This window comes from Ovis canadensis, chromosome 8 (assembly GCF_042477335.2).
Source record: "Ovis canadensis isolate MfBH-ARS-UI-01 breed Bighorn chromosome 8, ARS-UI_OviCan_v2, whole genome shotgun sequence".
Classification (NCBI taxonomy): Eukaryota; Metazoa; Chordata; class Mammalia; order Artiodactyla; family Bovidae; genus Ovis; species Ovis canadensis.
In genome coordinates, this window is record NC_091252.1 from 24452847 (window position 1) to 24477700 (window position 24854).

The 24854-nt window shown below is 39.2% G+C and overlaps 1 protein-coding gene across 1 annotated transcript in view; it reads right to left on the bottom strand.

Moving 5' to 3' along the window:
- Nucleotides 1-24854, bottom strand: part of NKAIN2 (sodium/potassium transporting ATPase interacting 2) — a 1202246-nt gene that overhangs the window by 164521 nt on the left and 1012871 nt on the right. Inside the window, exon 4 of the mRNA XM_069599113.1 lies at nucleotides 6929-7129. Coding sequence (XP_069455214.1) covers nucleotides 6929-7129 — 201 coding nt within the window. The remainder of the gene's footprint in view (nucleotides 1-6928; nucleotides 7130-24854) is intronic.

Here is a 24854-nt window from a genome sequence, read left to right on the forward strand (position 1 = left end):
ATTCTGAAGAGAGATGGGAATACCAGACCACCTAACCTGCCTCTTGAGAAATCTGTATGCAGGCCAGGAAGCAACAGTTAGAACTGGACATGGAACAACAGACTGGTTTCAAATAGGAAAAGGAGTACGTCAAGGCTGTCTATTGTCACCCTGCTTATTTAACTTCTATGCAGAGTACATCATGAGAAACGCTGGACTGGAAGAAACACAAGCTGGAATCAAGATTGCCGGGAGAAATATCAATAACCTCAGATATGCAGATGACACCACCCTTATGGCAGAAAGTGAAGAGGAACTAAAAAGCCTCTTGATGAAAGTGAAAGAGGAGAGTGAAAAAGTTGGCTTAAAGCTCAACATTCAGAAAACGAAGATCATGGCATCTGGTCCCATCACTTCATGGCAAATAGATGGGGAAACAGTGGAAATAGTGTCAGACTTTATTTTTGGGGGGCTCCAAAATCACTGCAGATGGTGATTGCAGCCATGAAATTTCCTTTCCTTACTCCTTGGAAGAAAAGTTATGACCAACCTAGATAGCATATTCAAAAGCAGAGACATTACTTTGCCAACAAAGATCCATCTAGTCAAGGCTGTGGTTTTTCCAGTAGTCACGTATGGATGTGAGAGTTGGACTATGAAGAAGGCTGAGCACTGAAGAATTGATGCTTTTGAACTGTGGTGTTGGAGAAGACTCTTGAGAATCCCTTGGACTGCAAGGAGATCCAACCGGTCCATTCTAAAGGAGATCAGTCCTGGATGTTCTTTGGAAGGAATGATGCTAAAGCTGAAACTCCAGTACTTTGGCCACCTCATGTGAAGAGATGACTCATTGGAAAAGACTCTGATGCTGGGAGGGATTGGGGGCAGGAGGAGAAGGGGATGACCGAGGATGAGATGGCTGGATGGCATCACTGACTCGATGGACGTGAGTCTGAGTGAACTCTGGGAGTTGGTGATGGACAGGGAGGCCTGGCATGCCGCAATTCATGGGGTCGCAAAGAGTTGGACATGACTGAGCAACTGAACTAAACTGAACTGAACTGATGGAGCTGCAGGTTTGGCTAATCAGTTTTTGTAAAATGACAATTTCAGTAACATAAATGGCCAAATCATTTTTCATTGCATAACAGACATACCAGATCAAATTTACATTTTGTCTTAAAAACACTGTCTTTATTTTTCAGCTCAAATATTTCATCTCAAGTAAATGACATCCACATTGTCATCCTTGCACTTCTGAATACAACAATAGCTGGGTATCATCTGCTCACACCATTTTTCCCACTCACCTGTTTGAAATGCTGCAAGTTCACAACTTAGATTTAATATTTGCCATTTTAATAGCAACTTCCAGGGCTAAGTGAAAATCAGAATCCAAATCTTTGAAAATCAAGCTTCCATGGATGTGTTTCCAGATTATAGGGAAAAAAACAGCAGGAGCAGTAAGGCCCTTTACTCTCATGCATACAACCAGATACTTCAGCAACATTCAGAGAAACAACATGTGCCATTACCAGAACAACCCCAGGTCAACTTGGATAAAGTTTGCATTCAGAATTTTGCAGATTTCTTTACCAGTGGTATTCTTAGGCAAATCCTAGCAAGCCAGATAGCAAATGTATATCATTAACTGGAAACAATTGGAAACATCTGCTGCTGCTGCTGCTGCTAAGTCGCTTCAGTCCTGTCCAACTCATGTGGGACCCCATAGATGGCAGCCCACCAGGCCCCCGTCCCTGGGATTCTCCAGGCAGGAACACTGGAGTGGGTTGCCGTTGCCATCTCCAAACTCTATCCATTTGAAAGGCACATATTTTACCTTCAAAATTTGTTTCAGCACAGTATGTTGAACAATGATTTCCATCATTTCAAGCACTCTACAAAGTTTTATAGAGAATAGATGTAACTGAGGGATAAACTTGGCAGTGAACCTATTTTTTTAGCTATGAACAGTGTACTGGAACCTTTTCTAAAGTTTTCTGTGACTTCCCTGCTAATTTGTAGACAGTTTCTAAACCAGTTTTAATGGCTGCAGGAAATAGTAAGCTTATTTATGTTTTTACCAATATCCTCTACTGGTCTCTTAAAAAATTAATAGTCAACTTGCTTAGAAGTGTGTCAGAAGTAAAAGAAATAAACGAAAATGTAGCCTAGGAATTTTGGTTGGAGAACTTCATGTTAATTTAGAGACATTGGTCCTCTGAGCGACCTCACTTTCACTTTTCACTTTCATGCATTGGAGAAGGAAATGGCAACCCATTCCAGTGTTCTTGCCTGGAGAATCCCAGGGACAGAGGAGCCTGGTGGGCTGCGGTCTATGGGGTCGCACAGAATTGGACACAACTGAAGTGACTTAGCAGCAGCAGAGAAGAAAGGGATTTTGTTTTCCAATGAATTGTCTGGATATGTTTCAGAATAAAAAGTTACTTCAGTTATTACTTAAGTTACTTCAGTTATTATGTAAAAGTTTCCTTTAGTGGTTCATTTATTTACCTTTCTTTGTAAAGCTACTCCCTTTTCATTGTGTTGGTTACAGGGAGTGAGGTATGTGTGTGTAATACAAATACAAGGGGGAAAGGTGCAAGCAGTGACAGATTTCCTCTTCTTGGGCTCTGAAATCACTGTGAATGGTGACTGTAGTCATGAAATTAGAAGACGATTACTTCTTGGCAGGAAAGCTATGACAAACCTAGACAGTGTGTTAAAAACCAAAGACATCACTTTGCCGACAAAGGTCCATGTAGTCAAGGCTATGGTCTTTCCAGTAGCCATGTGCAGATGTAAGAACTGGACAATAAAGAAGGCAGAGTGCCAGAGAATTGATGCTTTTGAACTGTCGTGCTGGAGAAGACTCTTGAGAGTCCCTTGGAAAGCAAGGAGATCAAACCAGTCAGTCCTAAAGGAAAGCAACCCTGAATATTCTTTGGAAGGACTAATGCTGAATGCGGAAGCTCCAATATTTGACGATGTGATGCTAAAAACTGACTCATTGGAAAAGACCTTGATGCTGCCTAAGATTGAAGGCAGAAGGAGAAGAGGGCAACAGAGGATGAGATGGTTGGATGGCATCACCGATTCAATGGCCATGAGCTTGGGCAAACTCCGGGAGATGGTGAAGGACAGGGAACCGTTGCATGCTGCAGTCCATGGGGTTGTGAAGAGTCGGAAATGACTTGGTGACCAAACAACGACAAATACAGGTGAGATATATATACCTCCCTTCCCCTCACCCATGGAAGACATAGCTAATTAATAATGGCATTCTTTGCTACTGAAGAGAAGTCTGAATTTGGGGTTTCATGAATCTCTTACACATCAGCTGATGCTGGCATGCTGGTTTAAGCCTGTCTTCCTATCCTTGGCACCGAGAAAAACTTAGATTAGCATGTCTGCCCTCCACACGTACTAGGTAAGAAATCTTGGGAAAGGCTTTGAGTCTGTCCTGCTGCTCTCCCAGGACTGTTACACAAATCAAAAGATTAAATTCCTGTAAATGCATTTTGTAAACCATACAGTTATAGTCACATTTTCTGAAGAAATCAGGTTCATTGTGTTGTAATGTAAACAGCATCATCTCTTTAGTTCATCTCCTCCTGGGCTTTTTCCATACATATTTATTTTATCTATTTTGTAGGTGCAGTTTTTTAAAAAAATTGGATTTTATTAAAACTGTGCACACCTGTATTCCCTTTGAACGTGATATCTGATCCTAACTAGAAGAAAATGCTGCTGGAGAAGGAGAACGCTGGAAACCTCACACCTGGCTGATCATTATGATGCTGTGGCAGTCCTTTCTGCTCGGCTGGAGGCTGTGTGATTAATAGCCTCTCTTCCCAATTATGTGGATATTATACTCTTCTTCCTTTGGCTGGAGATGGGAGATATCTTATGAATGTGCAATGCAAATGTGGGCTTTGTGAATGCTAATTTCAAAATCAGCTAGGAGTTGATTGGCAGGAAACCGAACAATGGGGTGACAGGCATGCCAGGGGTTAGGAATCTGTGAAAGAGAGGCTGAGTGAAGGTGGAGAAAAAGAGCTGGAGAGATTTGGAGTTAATCAAGAGCCGTTGCTGGAACAGCAGCCATTTATGAAAGCAGATCTAAGCCAGATATCCTGGAAGAGAGGGTAGCTTCAAAGACAGGTGAAAGAGAAGTGTGGGAGTTTAGCTGACCACAAAAAGCAGGACGGAACTAAGAAGCCAAGATAATGCCATAAACACCATAAGCCCCGTTTGTGTACCGTGTTCCTGAAGTGTGCCTGTCTGCCTTGGGTGTATACCATGAGGAACTATGCCCATTTCTGACCTTGACAGCCTCAAGGTCAGAGATGCTGTCATTTGTTTCTCTAGATGCCAGCAGGGAGCATCACTCAGGAAATGTTCACTGGACTGGACCAAACTAAACATTGGATTGTCAGGAAGATGATTTGAGTAACAGGAGAAGGGGAGAAGCAGAGAAGCAGAGATTCAAGCCGCTGTTTCATCCCTTGTTGTTGTTGAGTCACTAAGTCGGGTCCCACTCTTAGCAATCCCATGGACTGCAAGCAGCATGCCTTAAACAGGGCAAAAGAAGTGATCAGAATGACTGTAGGAACATATTTAGTTGGAAGGCTTCTGCTAACTGGGCAGAGCAGATTGTTCAAGATCAACCCTGTTTTGGTTTGCATTCTAAAAAACTTGTTAAGATGAGCTAGGTTTTCTACATAGCAGATGCTCTCAGCCCAAGGCTGGCTAGACAATAACAAACCCAAAGATAGAAAGTGTATGGAAACTTTTCCAAAAAACTGGCTTGGGCTGCTGACTTACTCTCTCAGGTGATCCAGTCAGCATAGCAAAAGAACTCCCCCAGAAGGAAGAGCAGGTGGAAAGGGCAGAGGTGAAGATGCCACATCCTGTGATGACCTGCTCAAACTATTGCTCCACTCAGCTGGGGGCAGTGTCAGCAGGAGGATCAAGAACCAGCAGCTTGATATATTGGTCTCATCTGCTCTTAGAGACACTCCATCCATCTTCTCTACACTCTAGCCACTTTGCCTTTACAGATGATTTTTACTTATGTAAAAATATTTTTTTCTTTGGGCAGTATGTTAGCCTCAACACATGTTTCCATGTCCAAATGTCAGCAAATTATCTGTGAACCAGAATTTCACGGCGGTTTAATAAATCTGCGAGTATAGTTTATTCATACACACATTAATTCAAATAACTCTCTAAAATAGTCATATATTTAACTATCCATGCACACAGACTATACATTTACATCATCCTTGACACATCTATGGAAGTTTTCCAAAAATTATGGATACAGTTAACAAAAAGATAAAAAGGGAGTTTCAAGGATGGAACAAGGAAGAAACATTTTCTCTAAAATTCCTCTGTAACATGTAGGAAGACATTTTATCTGTCACTAAATACCAGAAATATTTTACTTTTCCCATATGAGAATGAATGCTTCACCTAAATGAATTTTACATAATGAAATGACTAGTTCCATTCCATCAAATCTCACTTTACTTAAATATAATAAAAATGAACAGTTATAGAATTTAAAACTATCATGGAAGCTTTTTTTTAAATTAAGAAGTGCTTCAGGTTGGACACATTCAAGGGAGATGACTCAGTGCTTTAGCCAAGAACGTAATTCAAATATTGTGGAAATAATTTATGCTGCTCCTCAAATATTTACAGTTCTTCCTCCTTTCTGGCTGATTTGTGATTGGGTAGGAATCTGGGTCTAGTTCTGGACGATGAGCTATGGGCAGTGAGCTCCCTCTCTCAAGCAGGAGCATTTTTGTGCCAATGTAGACACTTCAGACCTCTTCCTGCCATCTGGCATGGCAGCCATGATGACTGAGATGGTGGCTGTCTCCTATCCTTGTTTCCTTAGCGACCAGTGATTGGTCAAACTTCTTGCTCACCCAAAAGAATAAACCTTTGTGGTTTTTAGTCACAAAAACTTGGGAAGTGCTCACAGCACAGCATATATAGTATATAATTATGTGTATATGTATGTTTAGATATATTCCTCATTAAACAATATAATAACTATATATTAGTTATATAATCTAATACACACACTTATGTACTTTCTTTTTAAATTCCTGAAGAGTTTTATATGAACCAGCTGGTACCATTCTACCCAGAACATTTTATGTCCTGTTATTTAAGAATTGTGAGTTACTGTCATTCTCAAAGTAATTAAAGAAAGGTAAAAAAAAGATTCTGTTTGTATTATTTGTTGTTAAAAATTAAGACTGTGGACCTCAACTGAAGATGTACATAGAGCCTAAGAAAATACACATAGATCTGCATATATGATCTGTAATAAATGGAGACATGTGTAATAAAGTTGCCTTAACTTTATGAATCCCACAAAATTACACATTTAGTATTAGTGAAAGTTCTTCTCAAGAAAGGGAGGTGTTAATCTCTTTATCATAGGAATATAATGTAAAAAATATTTTATATAACATAGTAATATATTATACAAATGTGTTCTATAAATATACAAAAACAAAGGAATTATTTATAACTCCAACTTTCTTCCTGTAGAGGGAGCATTATTTATTGGCAGAATACTATGAAAAATAGGGGTGTGATAATCTAGAAGTAGAATTCATAGAAAAGCTGAATTGTTTTGAAACAGAGAGACGGTGATAAAAGATGATGGATGGTACCTGGGGGAAATCTAAGAAGAAGATTTTAAGGGAGAAGGGAATTCCCAGAATTAACAGCATACCCAGAAAGAATCACTCGGTCCATGACATAGCCTGGTTTAACCTGACAAATCCCTGTTAAAAGTGGCAGTGATTAGGAAAAAGCACACAGCCACCTTCTAGCCACAGGTTCCAGCTGCGTGTGCTGAGTATACACAGCAATGAAACAATTCGGGAAACACTAGAAGGAGTGGTTAGCTGTCAACACTTACTGCGAGGACAATCTGGAGGGAACTGTGAGCCACTTCTATGTACTGGTACTCCAGAAAACACCCTGAGACCGTGATGTAGCGATGGTCTTCTGGGGCCCAGTCTGGGGCAGGAGTCACTGATGTCACCGTACATCCTGGTCCATTCTCCATCCACCAAGATCGGTGCATTGAAATATTAAAAGTCAGGATAAGGTCTGTTTCCTGCAAGAAGACAATTTAAAAGAATGAGAATTACTTCACAAATGTTAGCTTATTTGGACTGATTTGCTTTAGTTTCCCATTTTGAAATGTGTTTTTTCCCCCCTCCCCTTGCTGTATTTTATACGCACGAAGAGCGAATGTGCTCAGTTGCATCCAATTCTTTGAGACCCCATGGACTATAGCCTGCCAGGCTCCTCTGTCCATGGAATTTTCCCGGCAGGAACACTGGAGTGTGTTGTCATTTTATAGGGAGAAAAGTAGCTAGATGTAAAGTCAAAGTTCCATCTGGAAAATATGTGTCTGTTAATTTCATTTATGAAGGTTTGCCTGACTACAATAATATAAATAAGAGTATTATTAGTAAAACTGTCAGACTTACATTGTTATACTGAAAAATCTTAGGTTTTAGAACTTGTAAATATTACAAAGGGAGTGGTTTTCACTATTTTGTCAACTGAAGTTCATCTTAAAAGTGCTATTTTCCTCTCCCTTAGAATATTTACCTTTTGTACATTTTTTAAGGGGCTTACCTGGTGACTCAGACTGTAAAGAATCTGCCTGCAAATGCAGGAGATCCTGGTTTGATCCCTGGGTTGGGAAGATCTCCTGGAGAAGAGAATGGCTCTCTGCTCCAGTATTCTTGCCTGGAGAGTTCCATGGAGAGAAGAGCCTGGCAGGTTACACAGTCCATGTGGTCACAGAGAGTTGGACATGACTGAAGTGACTAACTCGCATTACACATTTTAAATGTTAAAACTGTACATCAGTTTGGCAAAACACCCTGCTTATTTAACTTCTATGCAGAGTACATCATGAAAAACGCTGGACTGGAAGAAACACAAGCTGGAATCAAGATTGCCGGGAGAAATATCAGTAACCTCAGATATGCAGACAACACCACCCTTATGGCAGAAAGTGAAGAGGAACTAAAAAGCCTCTTGATGAAAATGAAAGAGGAGAGTGAAAAAGTTGGCTTAAAGCTCAACATTCAGAAAATGAAGATCATGGCATCCGGTCCCATCACTTCATGGGAAATAGATGGGGAAACAGTGGAAACAGTGTCAGACTTTATTTTTGGGGGCTCCAAAATCACTGCAGATGGTGACTGCAGCCATGAAATTAAAAGATGCTTACTCCTTGGAAGAAAAGTTATGACCAACCTAGATAGCATATTCAAAAGCAGAGACATTACTTTGCTGACTAAGGTCCGTCTAGTCAAGGCTATGGTTTTTCCTGTGGTCATGTATGGATGTGAGAGTTGGACTGTGAAGAAGGCTGAGCGCCGAAGAATTGATGCTTTTGAACTGTGGTGTTGGAGAAGACTCTTGAGAGTCCCTTGGACTGCAAGGAGATCCAACCAGTCCATTCTGAAGGAGATCAACCCTGGGATTTCTTTGGAAGGAATGATGCTAAAGCTGAAACTCCAATACTTTGGCCACCTCATGCAAAGAGTTGACTCATTGGAAAATACTTTGATGTTGGGAGGGATTGGGGGCAGGAGGAGAAGGGGACGACCAAGGATGAGATGGCTGGATGGCATCACTGACTCGAGGGACGCGAATCTGAGTGAACTCTGGGAGTTGGTGATGGACAGGGAGGCCTGGCATGCTGCAATTCATGGGGTCACAGAGAGTCGGACACGACTGAGCGACTGAACTGAACTGAACATAATATTGTGGTTAGTGGTAAAATATGTAAGACTTTTACTTAATAAAACAATATAGCTTGCCCCTCCATTGTTATTTTAGAAAATCAGGATCTTTCCAATCTTGCCCACTTCCGCTATAAAATTGGTCATAATATTTCTTAGAAAATATCCTTAGCAAATTATTGAAGGGTGAAGATAGTTAAGTCAACAACTCTTTAGATGAGGTATAGCATGTTAGGTGATGTGCAGCTACAAATGGAATGAAGGTAGTGTCTGCGCTACAGAGCTTGAAATTACATACACAAATGTGGAGCTATCAGTAACACAGGAACAAATGTTGTTTTCTAGCAAGAGAATGGTTAGAAGAAATGCGCAGATACATCTTAGTATTTAACAAGTCATGAGGGAAGATGATTTCTAACAGAGAGGTTCAGTGGTGGAAATGGAATTATTTCAGTGGTAAATCTCCAAGATAATCATAGATGCCAGCTACTCTTATTCCAAAATGAAGTGCTTAATAGGAAATATTAAGATATGTCCACTTAAACTGAACTTATGAAAGCATTGAACATAACTGATCAGGGAATTTGGGGAGGGGAAAGAGTATTCCCCTTTTAATGTGCTAAGTCGCTTCAGTCGTGTCCGACTCTCTGTGACCCTATAGACTATAGTCTGAACTATGTTATGAGTCTCATCATCTAAATAGAGTGGTGGTGGTGGTGGGGGGGAGGGAATAATTTCTCTTTTCTTCAAGCCTATTGAGAAAGGCTTCAACATGTCCTTGAAACCTGGGATATACAACAGACTAGTTTCTGACTCGGAGAAGGCAATGGCACTCCACTCCAGTACTCTTGCCTGGAAAATACCATGGATGGAGGAGCCTGGTGGGCTACAGTCTATGGGGTCGCTAAGAGTCGGACACAACTGAGCGACTTCACTTTTACTTTTCACTTTCATGCATTGGCAAGATGAATTTCAAAATAAAGCTTATGACTGGAGCTACTGTTAAGTGGTCAAACGAAGAGTCTGGTTTTTATTGCATTAGTTGATTTTTGATGGTGAATCAGTCTAGTATAAATCCCACTTGGTTGCGCTGTGTAGTTGTTTTTGTACAGTGTTGAATTTTGTTTGAAAACATTTTGTTGAGGATATTTGCATCTATATTTGTATAGGTATTGATATGTAATTTTTTGTAATGTTGTTACGTGGGTTTGGCACTAGATTAACACCAGCTCATAAAATCAGTTAGGGAGTTTTCCATTTGCTTCTATCTTCCAGAACAGACTGCAGAAAATTGAGACAATTTATTTCTTAAATGCTTTGTAGAATTCACCAGTGAACCCCTCTGGGCCTGGGGCTTTCTGTTTTGAAAAGTTATTAATTGATATAAATATTGAATATACATATTTATATTCAGTATATTAAATGGATATAGGCCTATTTCTTCTTGTGTGACTTTTGGTAGTTTGTGACTTTAAAGCAATGTGTCTGTTTCAGTCCGTTTCATCTAGATTATCAATTTTGTAGACATGGAGTTCAGCTCTATACGTAAGTCTCTCTTCTCTACTGTAGCAGTTAAAATAAAATCTATCTTGCCATTTTTAATAAGTGACCAGTGCATTTTTTTCTTAACACCTCTCATACCTTTCTCTTACTTGGTTCGCTCTCATTTCACAAAGTACATAATTCACTAGTTACTTTTAAGAATAGGTGAATGACTTAGTCTGAAGTGTTTTTACCTTAATTTTATATTAATTGACTGATATTTTGGTTGGATATATTCTTTTTTGTTGAAAATCATTTTCTCTCAGAACTGTGTGGACATTTCTCCATTATGTTCTACTTTCTGTTATTATAGTTAATAAATCTGATGTCATTTTGTTCCCTGTAATTTTTTTAATGTAACCTTTCATTCTTTTGTTCTCTTGTGTCTTTTTGTTTCAAAAAGTGAAATAGTTCAAAAACATCAAAAAGTGCATAAGATAGTCTGAAAAAACCATTATACCCACCACTCGGTTTCATTAAATCTTACGTTATATTTGCTTTAAGACATTTTTAAATAAAATTTTATACATATAAATGATGCCTCATCTGAGGTTTTCCTAAATATGATTTCCCTCTCTCTCTCTCCACAGATAATTACTATCTTGATTTTAGTGTTATTATTCTCATGGAAGTTTTTTTGTAGTTTCACTGAGTATTTACTTATTTATTAATAATATAAAATGAAGGTTTTTTAGGTTTTAAAGTGTTTATGTACTCTGTCATATATTTTGGTTCCCTGTTATATTTTTAAGGTTTATTTATATAAAAAATTTTTAGCTTCAAATTCTGAACTTCAGTAAGACAGTATCTTGATGGGTTTCCTTTTCACTTAGTTTGTAGAGCATCTGGAGGGTCTTTCCATCCGAGAGCCATTTACTTTCATTTTAGAAGTCAACCTACATTATACCTTTAGTGGTTCCCTCCCCTCGACTTTTTCTGTTACTGCAGTCAATTCCTTTCAGACAAATTCCTATCTGTCTTCCAGGATTGATCTCTTACATCTCTTACATTTCTCTTTAGTCTCTTGGAGATTTTCTTTACCAAGTCTTCTCAAACTGATAGAACTATATCTTTAATTTTTAATACTTTGAACTTTCAAGAGCTAATTCTTCTCCAATTATTGATTTTATATAGTTAATATTGTTGAATTGTTTCCTGGCTATAACTTTTCTTATCTTCTGCATACTTAATCTTTTAAATCATGTTTCCTACATTGTTTTAGATTTATCAAAGTTACTTATTTTTACTAAATAAGTAATCAGATAAATAAATAATATTAACAGTAATTATTAAGGATCTATCATGTGCCCTAGGCAATGTTCCTACCTTCATGAGTGTTAATTTTGCAGTGGGTGAAATGGATAACAAATATATAAATGTATGAAAATATCTATGTAATGATTAATATATGCAGAAATATAAACTCAAGTAAAGAAATAGAGTAACAAAGAATTGGGTGCTGGGGGGAGGGTAATGCAATATTACATATATTAGTAAGAAAAGATGTCTCATTATTTTGTATTTGCACAGGACTCTGAATGAAGTGTAGGAGTAAAGAGAGCAGGTATGGGAACAGCATTCCAAGCAGAGGGAAGAGCCAGTGGGAACACCCTGAAGACTTTCTATTATGTTTATTTTTTTTTCGGACTTTCCGATTTGAGCTGTTCCTTAGAACTCTCTCATAAAAGTTCTTACCAAAGACAAACTAAAACTTGATTGGCATTTTGTTGTGCATCAGTGGGCTAATCAGCTGGTGTCTTTCACACATGATTACTGGGCACCGCCTTCCAAGTGCTCCATTTGTAGAGACTGGTATAACTTTGTTCTGGGTCTTCCAGTTAATCTATGGCTACACACCAGACCACAGCCTTCCTGGGTTGAATGGAGAGGAACTGATGGTTTTGCTACATAATATGCAGGCTTTTTTTCACTATACAGCCTTTAATTTAATGCTCGTGAATTCAGAAACTTAGCTTGTACCTCCAGTATTCTTGCCTGGAAAATCTCATGGACAGAGGAGCCTGGTGGGCAGAGTCCCACAAGACTTAGCAACTAAACAATAGCAACCTGTGCTTCAAAGGTGTAACCTATTCAGAGGAGAAGTATGGTTGCACAGACTAAAGGAAGAGCCTCGGGGCAATCTAACTTCCTCTTGAACAGATCATTCAGTTCTTCCCATTTTCAATCCTGGACCTCACATACTCCTCCTCCTTCTAAATCCTGACTTTCCAAAGGGTTCCATGCACACTGGAACCCACTGCATGATCATAAGTTTTAGGTTTTTCCATTTTTCTAAGTCACTTGCTAATCCTCTGTCTACTTTCTGTCTTCCAAAAACTGTCGACACTTCTTGTCCATTCTCTTTTTACTGTGTGTTTATCTTTTTTTTTTTATTCTTTAGTATCATTTGGTGGAGTTTCAGGATGAAATGTAAGTGCATATATTCAACCAGCAATCATTAATTGGATAGTTTCTAGAATTAGCTTATTTTCTTATTCATTTTCATGTAGACACTTAAACAAAAGGTCTCTGTGTTTGTGTGTATGTGCATTATTTTATCACAAAATATAAATTCCTGCTTGTAAAATAGACAATAGAAAGGCCCCCTTGAAGTCCCTTTACGTGCAGAAGAAATTCCTGAGGTGTGAACTGCTGCTCCATGCATAATTGATAGATTATTCAATTCCCATATGCTTTGTAATTTTGCGTTCAAAATTATAAGGACTTTTGAGACAAAGAATGAGTCTTGTTAGTACAAAATAAGGCATAAAATCACAACCAATCCATATAACCAAATTTTCTATGGATTCACACTGAAAAACATATAAGATAGGTTCAGAACTGTAAGATTCAAATACTTTTTTTTAATCTAAAAATACTTAATAATTATATGTTCAGATCAGTATAGTGACAAAAATTTCTATCAGTATATTTATTCATCTCTCTTAGTAACTCTTCAGAAAGTTCAGATTAAAGGACCTCACTGTGGTCATGTCATTTTTCAAAATAGCAGGGTCTGATGTGTTGCATGAAAGCTGTTATTAGGCTTATAAAGTTGTTTCTGATGGGGTTGTATGTATTCAGGGCAATGTAAGAAGCCTAATTGCTCAACAAAAAATAAGCAAGCATTTGATAATTAAAAAAAAAAAGGTTGACAAGTAAATGAGAAAATGCTACTAGTAATGTCTAAGAATTTCAACGTAAAGCTAAAATTTGCTTTCATAATTTATGGCATTTGATGCATAATCTATTCTAATTGTAAGGAACTGATTCTATATTGCAGGAGTTAGAAGGAGAAGTTCAGAGTGATAAGCTTTGAGTTGTAGTTTAAAAAGCCAGAAATATTTTCTTAGAGTTTTGGAATTTTCTTACTTAGTTCTTCTTTTTGAATAATAATATTGAAATTTGATTCTCTCCCTGCTGTAGATTGCTTAGTTAATGTCTGGAAGTCTAGTTATCAGTATTCCAGTTCCAGTTCCAGTTCAGTCGCTCAGTTGTGTCTGACTCTTTGGGACCCCATGAATCGCAGCATGCCAGGCCTCCCTGTCCATCACCAACTCCTGGAGTTCACTCAGACTCATGTCCATCGAGTCAGTGTCAGTATAGTTACTAACAAATATTAATTATTCATATACTATACGCAAAACACTCTACCAGGCCATGGCAAAGAGAAGAGATATAAAACTGCAATCTCTAACATTACAGGGCTTATTTTGGAGGGTGAGATATATGGGGATAAAATATAACAATAAAAGGAATAATGTGATAAGTGAGAGATGGGGACCATCTGTGTCTGGGAACTCAGAGGGTGTGTTGCCTGTGGGCTCTGGTGGGACAGACTTTCAGAGATGGGAATGCTAGCTGGGGTCTGAAACAGGATCCAGGTTAGAAAGATCCACAACCTGGAGGAAAAAGACCATTTTAGGTAGCATGCTGCTGCTGCTGCTGCTGCTGCTGCTGCTGCTAAGTCACTTCAGTTGTGTCCGACTCTGTGCAACCCCATAGACGGCAGCCCACCAGGCTCCCCCATCCCTGGGATTCTCCAGGCAAGAACACTGGAGTGGGTTGCCATTTCCTTCTCCAATGCATGAAAGTGAAAAGTGAAAGTGAAGTCGATCAGTCTTGTCCGACTAGTAGCGACCCCATGGACTGCAGCCTACCAGGCTCCTCCATCCATGGGATTTTCCAGGCAAGGGTACTGGAGTGGTGTGCCATCGCCTTCTCCGGGGAAATAGTCTAAAGTACATTAAAACATACTTCTGGTGATGATATTAGAGGAATGCCAAACAAGCACATTTAATGATATGAAGCAAACTTTAACAACAATAAAAATACTCTGGAAGGTCAAAATATTTATATTAATAAAAGCATATATATTTAGACATTAGGGCTAAGAGAAGTAGTTAGGACTGAACCTGTGATTTGAATGGCATTGGTAATTAGCTGAGGATATGGAGTTGGGATAGTGGGAAAGGCTATATTTGACACCAAGAAAAACTTATTCTCAATGAACTCATTTTTTACAACCAATACACACTGGGTTAAAGTTTATAAGATCATCAGAAAGCACTGTGTTATATCTCATTGCCAGTATCTACATGTGGATACTAATTCATAGGAAACTGAAAAATTCATTCAAATTATGATCATTCATTGCTCATTTCCAGCTGGTGAACTGAATATTCTAACCCTAAATATAACTGTTTTCTTCTGTTAGTTATACAGTCTATTCTGTTCTTTTGTTAAATATATAGTCCATAGAATTCTCTCAGCCAGAATACTAAAGTGGGTGGCCTTTCCCTTCTCCAGGGGATCTTCCCAACTCAGGAATTGAACCCAGGTTTCCCGCAATTGCAGGCAGATTCTTTACCAGCTGAGCCACACAAGGGAAGCCCAAGAATACTGGAGTGGGTAGCCTATCCCTTCTCCAGCAGATCTTCCTGACCCAGGAATTAAACCAGGGTCTCCGGCATTGCAGGCAGATTCTTTACCAAATGAGCTGTCAGGGAAGCCCTTAAATATAGCTGTTTTCTTCTGTGCATATATACTGAAATCTATGCAAACCTGCTTATACATATAAAAACTCTATTGCTAAATTTATCCTGGTAACACAAGAATCTGAAAACAAATAATTATTGTTCGAGATTCCAGGAAGAAGGAGCTAAGAAAATATGGTTTTGAGAAGATACTCAAAATTACAGACGCATTTTATTAACAAGTTGAATGAATGTTGCATACATAGGAATGTAGCCCAGAACAGAAGGAAGTTCGTATCAACCAACTCCAAAATCCAAAGATGTAATTCATCCTACTGTGATAAACTGAAGTAGATGGAACATCAAATGTACATCTGTGCCCCATTATGGATCATAATTCAGTATGATACCGTTGGTATTGCTAGCTCCAATTCCTGGCTCCTGTCTTTAGTTATTCAAGGAAAGATTAAGAATTTTTCTGTGAGCATGAAAAACATTACAAACACCGCTCTAAAATCAAATGAGGAAAATCTGATATTTGGATTTCTAATATAGAATGTTTAAAGTTCATCGCCATTATATGTTTTCATTGTTTCTTGCCTGGAAACAAGTTTCTCATGTCTGTGTTGCAATGAAGGCCATTATTTCACTTTTCTAAATCTTATTCTAATTGCCACCTTGGTCCAGATAAATGTTTTATGTTCCCCCACAATCGGTCTGCACCCTCTGCATTGTGTGAGCATTGTTGAAACATTTTAATGAGATCCTCCTCAGTACTTCCTTTTAGAGATTCCCTGCCGGTAAAGAATCTGCCTGCAATGCAGGAGACCCTAGTTCGATTCCTGGGTCCGGAAGATCCCCTGGAGAAGCGAATAGCTACCCACTCCAGCATTCTGACCTGGAGAATTCCATGGATTGTATAGTCCATGGGGTCACAAAGAGTTGGACACAACTGGGTGACTTTCACTCACTTCCTATTAACATCCTGCGCTTACCTCTGCATTTTTTCCCTTTTAAATTATTTTTTATTAGAGTGTAGTTGCTTTGCAGTGTTGTGTTAGTTTCTACTGTACAACAAAATGAATGAGCCATACATATACATACATTCCCTCTCTTTTGGATTTCCTTCCTATTCAGGTCATCACAGTGGACTATATAGAGTTCCCTGTGCTAGACAGCATCTTCTTGTTAGTTATCTATATTACATATAGTATCAATAGTGTATTTAAATTAATTCTTTGGGCTACCCCTTCTAATAGCTTTTCTTGATTAATTCCTTTCCTTTTTCAAGATCATAATGTTATACTTGCTGTGTGTGTGTGTGTGTGTATATATATATATATATATATATATATATATATATATGATGAACAAAATCATCTTGGACCATTGTTTTCTTCTTGTGGGTAAAGGGGTATGTTAAACCCCAATATAGTCACTGTTCCTGCTCAAGAAATGCATATTAACTCTTAGCTAGAGAAGAAAGTCTGCATTTGGAATATAAGGAATTTCATTTCAAGGTGATCCTTGTATGTTGTGAGAGAGCTGTAAAGAAGGAAGGGAGAGAAGGAGGGAGGGAAAGGAAAGGAAAAGATTGCAAGGAAAAGAAAGAATTCAATAAGGAAGCTGCCATACTATGTTAAAGTTAATTGAACCTCCAGGCTCAGAATTCTTGATTACTTTTTTACTTCCAAAGTTAGGACTTATCAGCAATGAGTGGGATCTAAGTTTGGCAAAATGAGTCTTGTCTCTTTCACACCCTTCCTAACAGATGCTAGAGGCAGAATTTTCTCAGCTGGTTACAATAATGAAAGATCAACTTCTCACTGACTTTATAGTGTTCGATGTACTGAAACCTCTTCAGGCAGCTTTTCCTGCTGTTTTTTCACTTTCTCGTTTGTTCCCTCCCTGCAGGTATCTTTTCGCTTTTTGTGAGTGTTCCTTTCCCGTCTAAGAGCTTTGTAAAGTGATCTGCATTCACTCTAGGGGATCAGGGAGGCAAAGGACGGGTTAGCCATTTCAAAAGATGTCACTGCCATTTTGGCACTCATCTGAAGGCCACCATTTTCTTTGTTTTTAAAGCACCTGTATGTGGATTTTTAATTGGCACAGAGGCTGATGATCCTGAAGGCGTGGTGACATTCAGGAACACTGAAATGTCCTCCTCAGTGGTCCTCCACCATCACTGGCCATCATTATCCCACCTAGCTGTACAGTCCACCCCCAGTACTTACATCACCATTTTTCCAAAGTTGGAAATGCTGGCATGGATAGTATCTATGCTTGCCTCCAAAGATTTTAACTTATCAATGGAATTGAACTGGGAGAACAATCACATTTTGATCTACAGTTCAAAGTGTCTCTTAGTTAAATTTGTTACCAGAAATGCTAATAAAGTTTTATGTCCTTTCCTTTCTTTGTTCATTCTCTGGGAGAGAATAAATCATGGGAATATGACCAAAGAATGGTAGCAAGATGGAGAGGAGCCAAGTGCTAATGTTATTAATGCTTAAGTTTATGTAGTCATTTTTCCAGTTACTGAGAAGGACCATAACTAGAAATGAAATGAAGTACTAATGAATGGAAAATTTGTAAAATCTATGTAAATCTGTTCATTTCAAATATAAATATCTCCTAGTTCATTATAAATTCTTCAGCTTATTAAGTTTGACAAAATATATATGCTGCAGAAAGAGAGGGAAACTATGGATTTATTACCTAGTATATGCCTCAACAACATTTAGAAGTAGAGATTACCACCTTTATTTAACAGAAGAAAAAAATGAGGCCTGGAGGGCATATATAATTGCATGAAGTTATTTTTATGAAAGATGAAAGTAGGTTTCAAACCTATTTTTGTCCAGCTTCATGCCTTCCTCTGGACCTTTGCATCTTAAAGAAATTCTTTTTTACCTCCAAATCAGTCATTGCCAAAACACCATATTTGGTACTCTTTAGGAGAAAGTTTAGAGTAAAAAACGGTGGACTCATAATTCATACCATTTATTGAAAAAACTTCTAAATGCTGTTCAGAAGCCTACACAGTGCTATAAAAGACCTTGACATGTCCTCTTAGGTGGTTTGCCAACACTGATCCAAAATTCATTGTACCCTGCATTTACGGTAGAGGTATATTAGCCATGCATTTGGGTGAAGAAGCTTTTAAAGATATTTCAGTTGTACTTTATTCACATGAGAGAATTTTTTTTTAAGTGGTAAGATTTGTCTCTTGTCTTGTTTTACCCCAGCAAGTACATAGATCAATACCGCTTAGAATTTGTGGAGACAAATATAAATAAACCTCTAAGTCTAAATAAAACACCTCTTAAGTATATGTACCTATTTTCTTTGGATGGCTTCCAAAGAGCTCTTTGCAGCTTTTGTAATGCACAAGACCAAGAGGCTACTGGTGGAAAAGTCACAGTCTAGACGAAAACACCGAGAAACAAAAAAAGGCTCAGTACTTTTCTATAGGGAAGCATGCAGTTCCTTACTCTCCTTTATAAAGAGGGGATAGCCTTCCCAGAATGTCTGAGAGAACATAGAAGTGGAAGCTGGGGACACAAATATGAGGAAAGGAATGACCCAGTAATTTTGTTGCAGAGGTGAAAAGATGAGAAAGAAGTAAGGCAGTGGACCAGAGAGTAGTTCGTTCCAGAAATGGTGCTGATATTGCCACAGCATCAGTCACAACCTCAGTTCAGTTCAGTTCAGTCGCTCAGTCGTGTCTGACTCTTTGTGACCCCATGAATTGCAGCATGCCAGGCCTCCCTGTCCATCACCATCTCCCGGAGTTCACTCACGCTCACGTCCATCAAGTCCATGATGTCATCCAGCCATCTCATCCTCGGTCGTCCCCTTCTCCTCCTGCCCCCGATCCCTCCCAGCATCAGAGTCTTTTCCAGTGAGTCAGCTCTTCGCATGAGGTGGCCAAAGTACTAGAGTTTCAGCTTCAGCATCATTCCTTCCAAAGAAATCCCAGGGCTGATCTCCTTTAGAATGGACTCGTTGGATCTCCTTGCAGTCTAAGGGACTCTCAAGAGTCTTCTCCAACACCACAGTTCAAAAGCATCAATTCTTTGATGCTCAGCCTTCTTCACAGTCCAACTCTCACATCCATACATGACCACAGGAAAAACCATAGCCTTGACTAGACGGACTTTAGTCGGCAAAGTAATGTCTCTGCTTTTGAATATACTATCTAGGTTGGTCATAACTTTTCTTCCCAGGAGTAAGCATCTTTTAATTTCATGGCTGCAATCACCATCTGCAGTCATTTTGGAGCCCCCCAAAATAAAGTCTGACACTGTTTCCACTGTTTCCCCATCTATTTCCCATGAAGTGATGGGACCGGATGCCATGATCTTCGTTTTCGGAATGTTGAGCTTTAAGCCAACTTTTTTGCTCTCCTCTTTCACTTCCATCAAGAGGCTTTTTATTTCCTCTTCACTTTCTGCCATAAGGGTGGTGTCATCTGCATATCTGAGGTTATTGAGTCACAACCTAGTCCTTATTTAAAAGATGCGCTTCCTTCCAACTCACCCTTTTCCTTCATGCTCCTACAGAAAGCTATCATTCTCTGTCAAATGTTCTTTTCTACTTATTGGTGATTCTCTTCTAAGAGTATCAAAAGTGACCTGAGAAGTCTTGTGAAAAGTAATAGCTTAATAATTCCCCATTCAAAAACTCAGATTCATAAACCAAGAGGCAATTTGAATTTACATCGTACATGTTAGCTTGTCCAAAGTGGAGTTGGCAATCTCATTGAAAAAAAACGTTGTGAACAATTTTAAGTTATAGGTGGATTTTGTTAAGCTACCTCAATAAAGGAATAATAAAGTAACTGCTATTTTCCTACAATGGACATAGGGATTATGTGACACCCAACCTCCTCATTCACCTGAGGGATCTTTTGCAGTCTCTTGGTCAGACTGTTTTAGAGTTTGCATCTGAAGACAGACACTGACAAAACTACGTTCTTTGTCTAAAGTAGTTGTAGGGTCTAAAAACAATGTCTTATGAGGCATTTTGAGAGAATTTGGGTTGAATTGTTTGGAAAAGACTAAAAGGGATACTTATAATTGCCTCCAAATATTTAAAGAAATATAAGAAAAACAGAGGGATCAGACTCATTTATATTTAACTTTAGGGAGAAGCCAAAGATTCAAGCCAATGAATTTATCTGGGAGGTAAGGCAGACAATGCTCAAAGGATTAGAAGTGCTCCCGAATGGGTGATATTATGAGTAGTGAATCCTTGTAGCTACTGGTATCCAAGCAAAGGCTGGGTGGTCCTTCAAGAGTGATAGTTACACTCAAAATCTGCACAGTCTCTTCCCTTAAAATGATTCTGTGATTATGTGAGTAGAGAGAAACTAAAGATCATATATGACATGAGTATCTATTACCTAGGTTTACTCAGTATCACTGAAATAGACAGGGAATGTAAACTACAGAGCATATCACTCAGTCTAGTTCATATGAAATGACTTAGAAAAATAAGCTATAATTTAAAATCTATAAATGACTAGTTTATGCCCAACTGTTAATAATCTGCTTCTATTGACAACTACTCATTTTAGCTCTTAAATATACTGCACTATGCTGTAGTTGACAATGATTATATATAAATTCTCAGCACCAGGCACTTAGAGCATCTCTTTAGGAGTATCAAAATCACTTAAACACTCTTGTGAAAAGGAGCAATTTTAATCATTTTTCACCAATCAGTGATTGTTCACAGAACCGAGAGAATGGCTTGAATTTACCCAATGAATCTGAAAAGGTTCCTACAAAATTGAAGCAATTTAAGAATTTAACCTACTTAGAATATCATAAAGGTTACTCACTGTTATAGAATATAGCAACATGGGTTTTTTAATTAAAAATTATTACTGAAAAATGCTCGCCAATATCTGCTCCTTCAGCAAGTTGCAATCATTTTACAGGAGTAACATCAGAGACCACTGATCACCACCTAAGATACCATCATAGTGAAAATCTTGAAATATTGTGAGACTTACCAAAATTCTCAGAGACAGGACGTTAACAAAAATGGTGCCGACAGGCTGGCCACAAATGTTCAGTTTGTAAATAATGCCCTATCTCTGAAGCACCATAAAGCAAAGCACAATAAAACAAGGTATGCCTGTTATTAAAGCCCCATGTGTTTTGCCGGTTTTGTGTCTTACACTTTAAACAAAATTCTGTTTTTGTCAAACAGACCCCACTAGGCAACCAGCTTTGCTTTTGTCAACTTTGTTTTTCCCCTCGGAGAATATCTCTTCACAAGCAAGGGCACCAAGCAGCACTTCTTTTTGGTGAATCTCTTGAAAATACATCAGAGAGAATTTGCAAGCGCATATTGTGAATTGACCCTTCCTGGCATTCCTGGTATTTCTGCTTATCAGTATCAAAACATTATTATCCTACACACGCTGAATGATTCCTCAACACTGATAAAACTCTACCACGGAACATCATCGTGGAACTCTGTTGATCACTGAGCACGTTTTACTACTTATTATTTTACATTATCTCTACTGGGTTTTCTTCTCTCTGTAAACAGGCTTTGGTCTTCACTAGCTCTTTAAAACCACCGCTATCAAGCCCACTTATAATGATCGTCCTTGGCCACAGCTGCCCTCTCTCTCCACCATGCCTTCGATAGACTTCACTGCAGTGAGCGGTGCATCAGAACCACGTGGAGGGCTGGTCGAATCACAGGCTGCAGGCACCACCCCCAGTTTCTGATTGGTAAGTCTGGAGCAGGGCCGAGAATTTACATGTCCTAACATGTTCCCAGGTGATGCTGATACGGGCTGATCCAAGAACTCTGAGACTCAGGGCTCTGCCAGCCGTGCCTCGTGCCTCGTACTGTTTGTCAGTTTTCGCAGCCAGAGCCATTTAACTCATACGTGTTGATTGTGCCTCTTGCACGTAGGAAGCAACACACGCTTTTCCTTGGTTCAGTATATGTAAGGTTAGAGTAGATTCGATGTGGGCAGGAAAGCTGAGCCTTTAGCTGAGTTTTCCAGCTCCCTTACTTCATTCCTTCCTGGACAGGCTACTTTTTCTGGGACTAGGACACTTTGATTTCCCTCAGCCAGTTCCTTCTGGAAGCTGAAGATCAGCAGGTAAGTGCACTTCCCATATCTGGGAATCTACCTGCTTGCCTTCTGGACATGTGTGACCCTGTGCTTGCTCTGGCGTTTTTGGTTTGCCTGCACTGATTTCTCTTCATTGCTTGTTGTTGAGACGTTGAAGTTTGCCTTTTCTGTGCCAGTAAGTCTGGTGTCCTGGAGGTAGCATTTCTGGTCCTGATTCTGAATACCTCAGGCTGCCTTCTTTGCTTTTCAGATGTGGGTTTTTTTATTCAATTGAATAACGTCATTTCTCTTTCAGTGACTGCTGCCTAGTCTTTCCCTCTCTGGATTCCTCACTGTGTTTCCAGTCCTCTCCACCCCATCTCCTGCACACTCTTAGCTCTGAGAGTCAGTGCGGGCTTGGTCTTCTACCTCTATGAATAACTGCTTTTCTGGTAAGATCCTGTGACTTGGCTGGAAGCTTTATGGACACCTACATGTGTGGCTTACATTCTGGTAAGTCAGTTGTATTGTTTCCTTTTTAAACGTGCATCAAGGAGGTCTATGGGCTTCTGCAAAGTGTAGTCTGAGAATCAGTGGCTTTCAGCCTATTAGGGATGCTCATTATAAATGCAGAGCCTCAGGCTCTGCCTCAGATGTCCGGAGTTAAGAGTCCATGGTGTAACAAGACCCCAGGTGATTTTCATGCGCATGGTGAAGAACTGATGTATGGTACAGCACCTATAGAATGAATTGCCACTAATTCAATTGAGACTAATTGTCTCAACATCACCAATCATGACTTTTTTCAACTTTATCACACTGATGTAATTTTACAAACCTCTGTTATAGATGAATTTCCCGCTGACAATGTGAACCCAGGATTCGGTGGAAACCTAGAGTCTCTCTGTGTACATCTGACATTTGTTGTTTCTTGGTATTTCTCTTGCATAACGACTTTTCTACTATGTCAACATACCAAAGGAATATTTGTTAATGCTTGTGGCCATGGTGTGATGTGGGCTTGGATGATAGGCAACCTGAGGGTCCAGGGTGGATGAATACCAGTCAAGTTCAACCATAAATTTTAGGTACTTAAGGTAATGCTGGCCGATAGCAGGTGACCGTCCAAACATCTCTCATCAGCAGTTATTATGGAGGAGGTAGATCAGGCTGGGTGAACCAACTATAACCTAGCATTTCTGTGTGGATGGAGCCAGCGGTGCTGGCCTGAATAGTGACCACACATGGCCCTGTTGCCAGGAAGCCATCCATGAAGGAGCAATGCTCCAGGCTAATAAGACAATGTTCAGAGAGTGTCAGAGCCTCAGCCAAGACTGCCTACCTTCAGGATAGGACTACACCCAAGAGGAGGAAATGGCCGTGTTAACCTGGAGACAGAGGTTGGACAAGCCCTTTTTCATAAGCAGTGCGGCAGAAAGAACATGGGTTCTAGAATCCAGGTAGGGTTTGTGTGAACTTGAGTAACTCTAACCTCGGATGATCTTCCTAGGCAAATTAAAGTGCATGTCCAGGGTTTAATAGAGGACACAGATATAGTAGATGCTTAATTCAGTGGCCGATACTATTATGTTCATTATAGAGGAAATCATATTCAGTGTGAGTCTAGGAACCTCGGGGCTACTCCAGGTTCTTTGAATTCTGACCAGATTGGTTGGAGGGTTGGGTGGCTAGGGTAGTACCTTATTCAGGATCTGAGCAGAAGGAAGCATGTATGCTCCAAGCACAAGAACTTAGCTGGGTGTTTTGGAGGACTATTTTCCTTCCCTTTTCCTTTGTAATTTGATGACTATCTTATAGTGTTGTGTTTGGATGCCTTTTTATGTGTATATTGATCATAGATTTTTGGTTCATGGTTACAGTGAGGTTTTGGTGTATCAGTCTATGTATATGTAATTGTTTTAAGTTGCTGATTGCTTAATTTCAAATGCATTCTAAATATTCTTCATGTGTCCTCTCCTCCTTTCATGATTGCTGGTTTTGATATTTTACATTTAATTGTTTCATGTATCCCTTAACTGCTTATTGTGAATACAAATGACTTTATTACTTTTGTCTTTTAACTTCCCTCCTGGTTTGTGTGTGGATGATTTCCTACCTTTGCTATAGGTTTGCCTTTACACATGAATATTCCCCTTTTGTAATTTTCTTGTTTTTAGTTGTGACCTTTCCTACCTAAAGAAGTTCCCTTAACATTTGTTGTGCAGCTGGTTCGGTGGTGCTGAATTCTTTTAGCTTTTGCATGTCTGTAAAGCTTTTGATTTCTCCATCATATCTCAAAGGGTGAAATCGTCTTCTTATTATTGGAGTATAATTGCTTTAGAATGTTAGTTTCTGCCATAAAACGAAGTGAATCACCTGCATGTACACATATGTCCCCTCCCTCTTACCCTTCCCTCCCTGCCCGATCACACATATAGGTCATCACAGAACATCGAGCTGAGCTCCTTG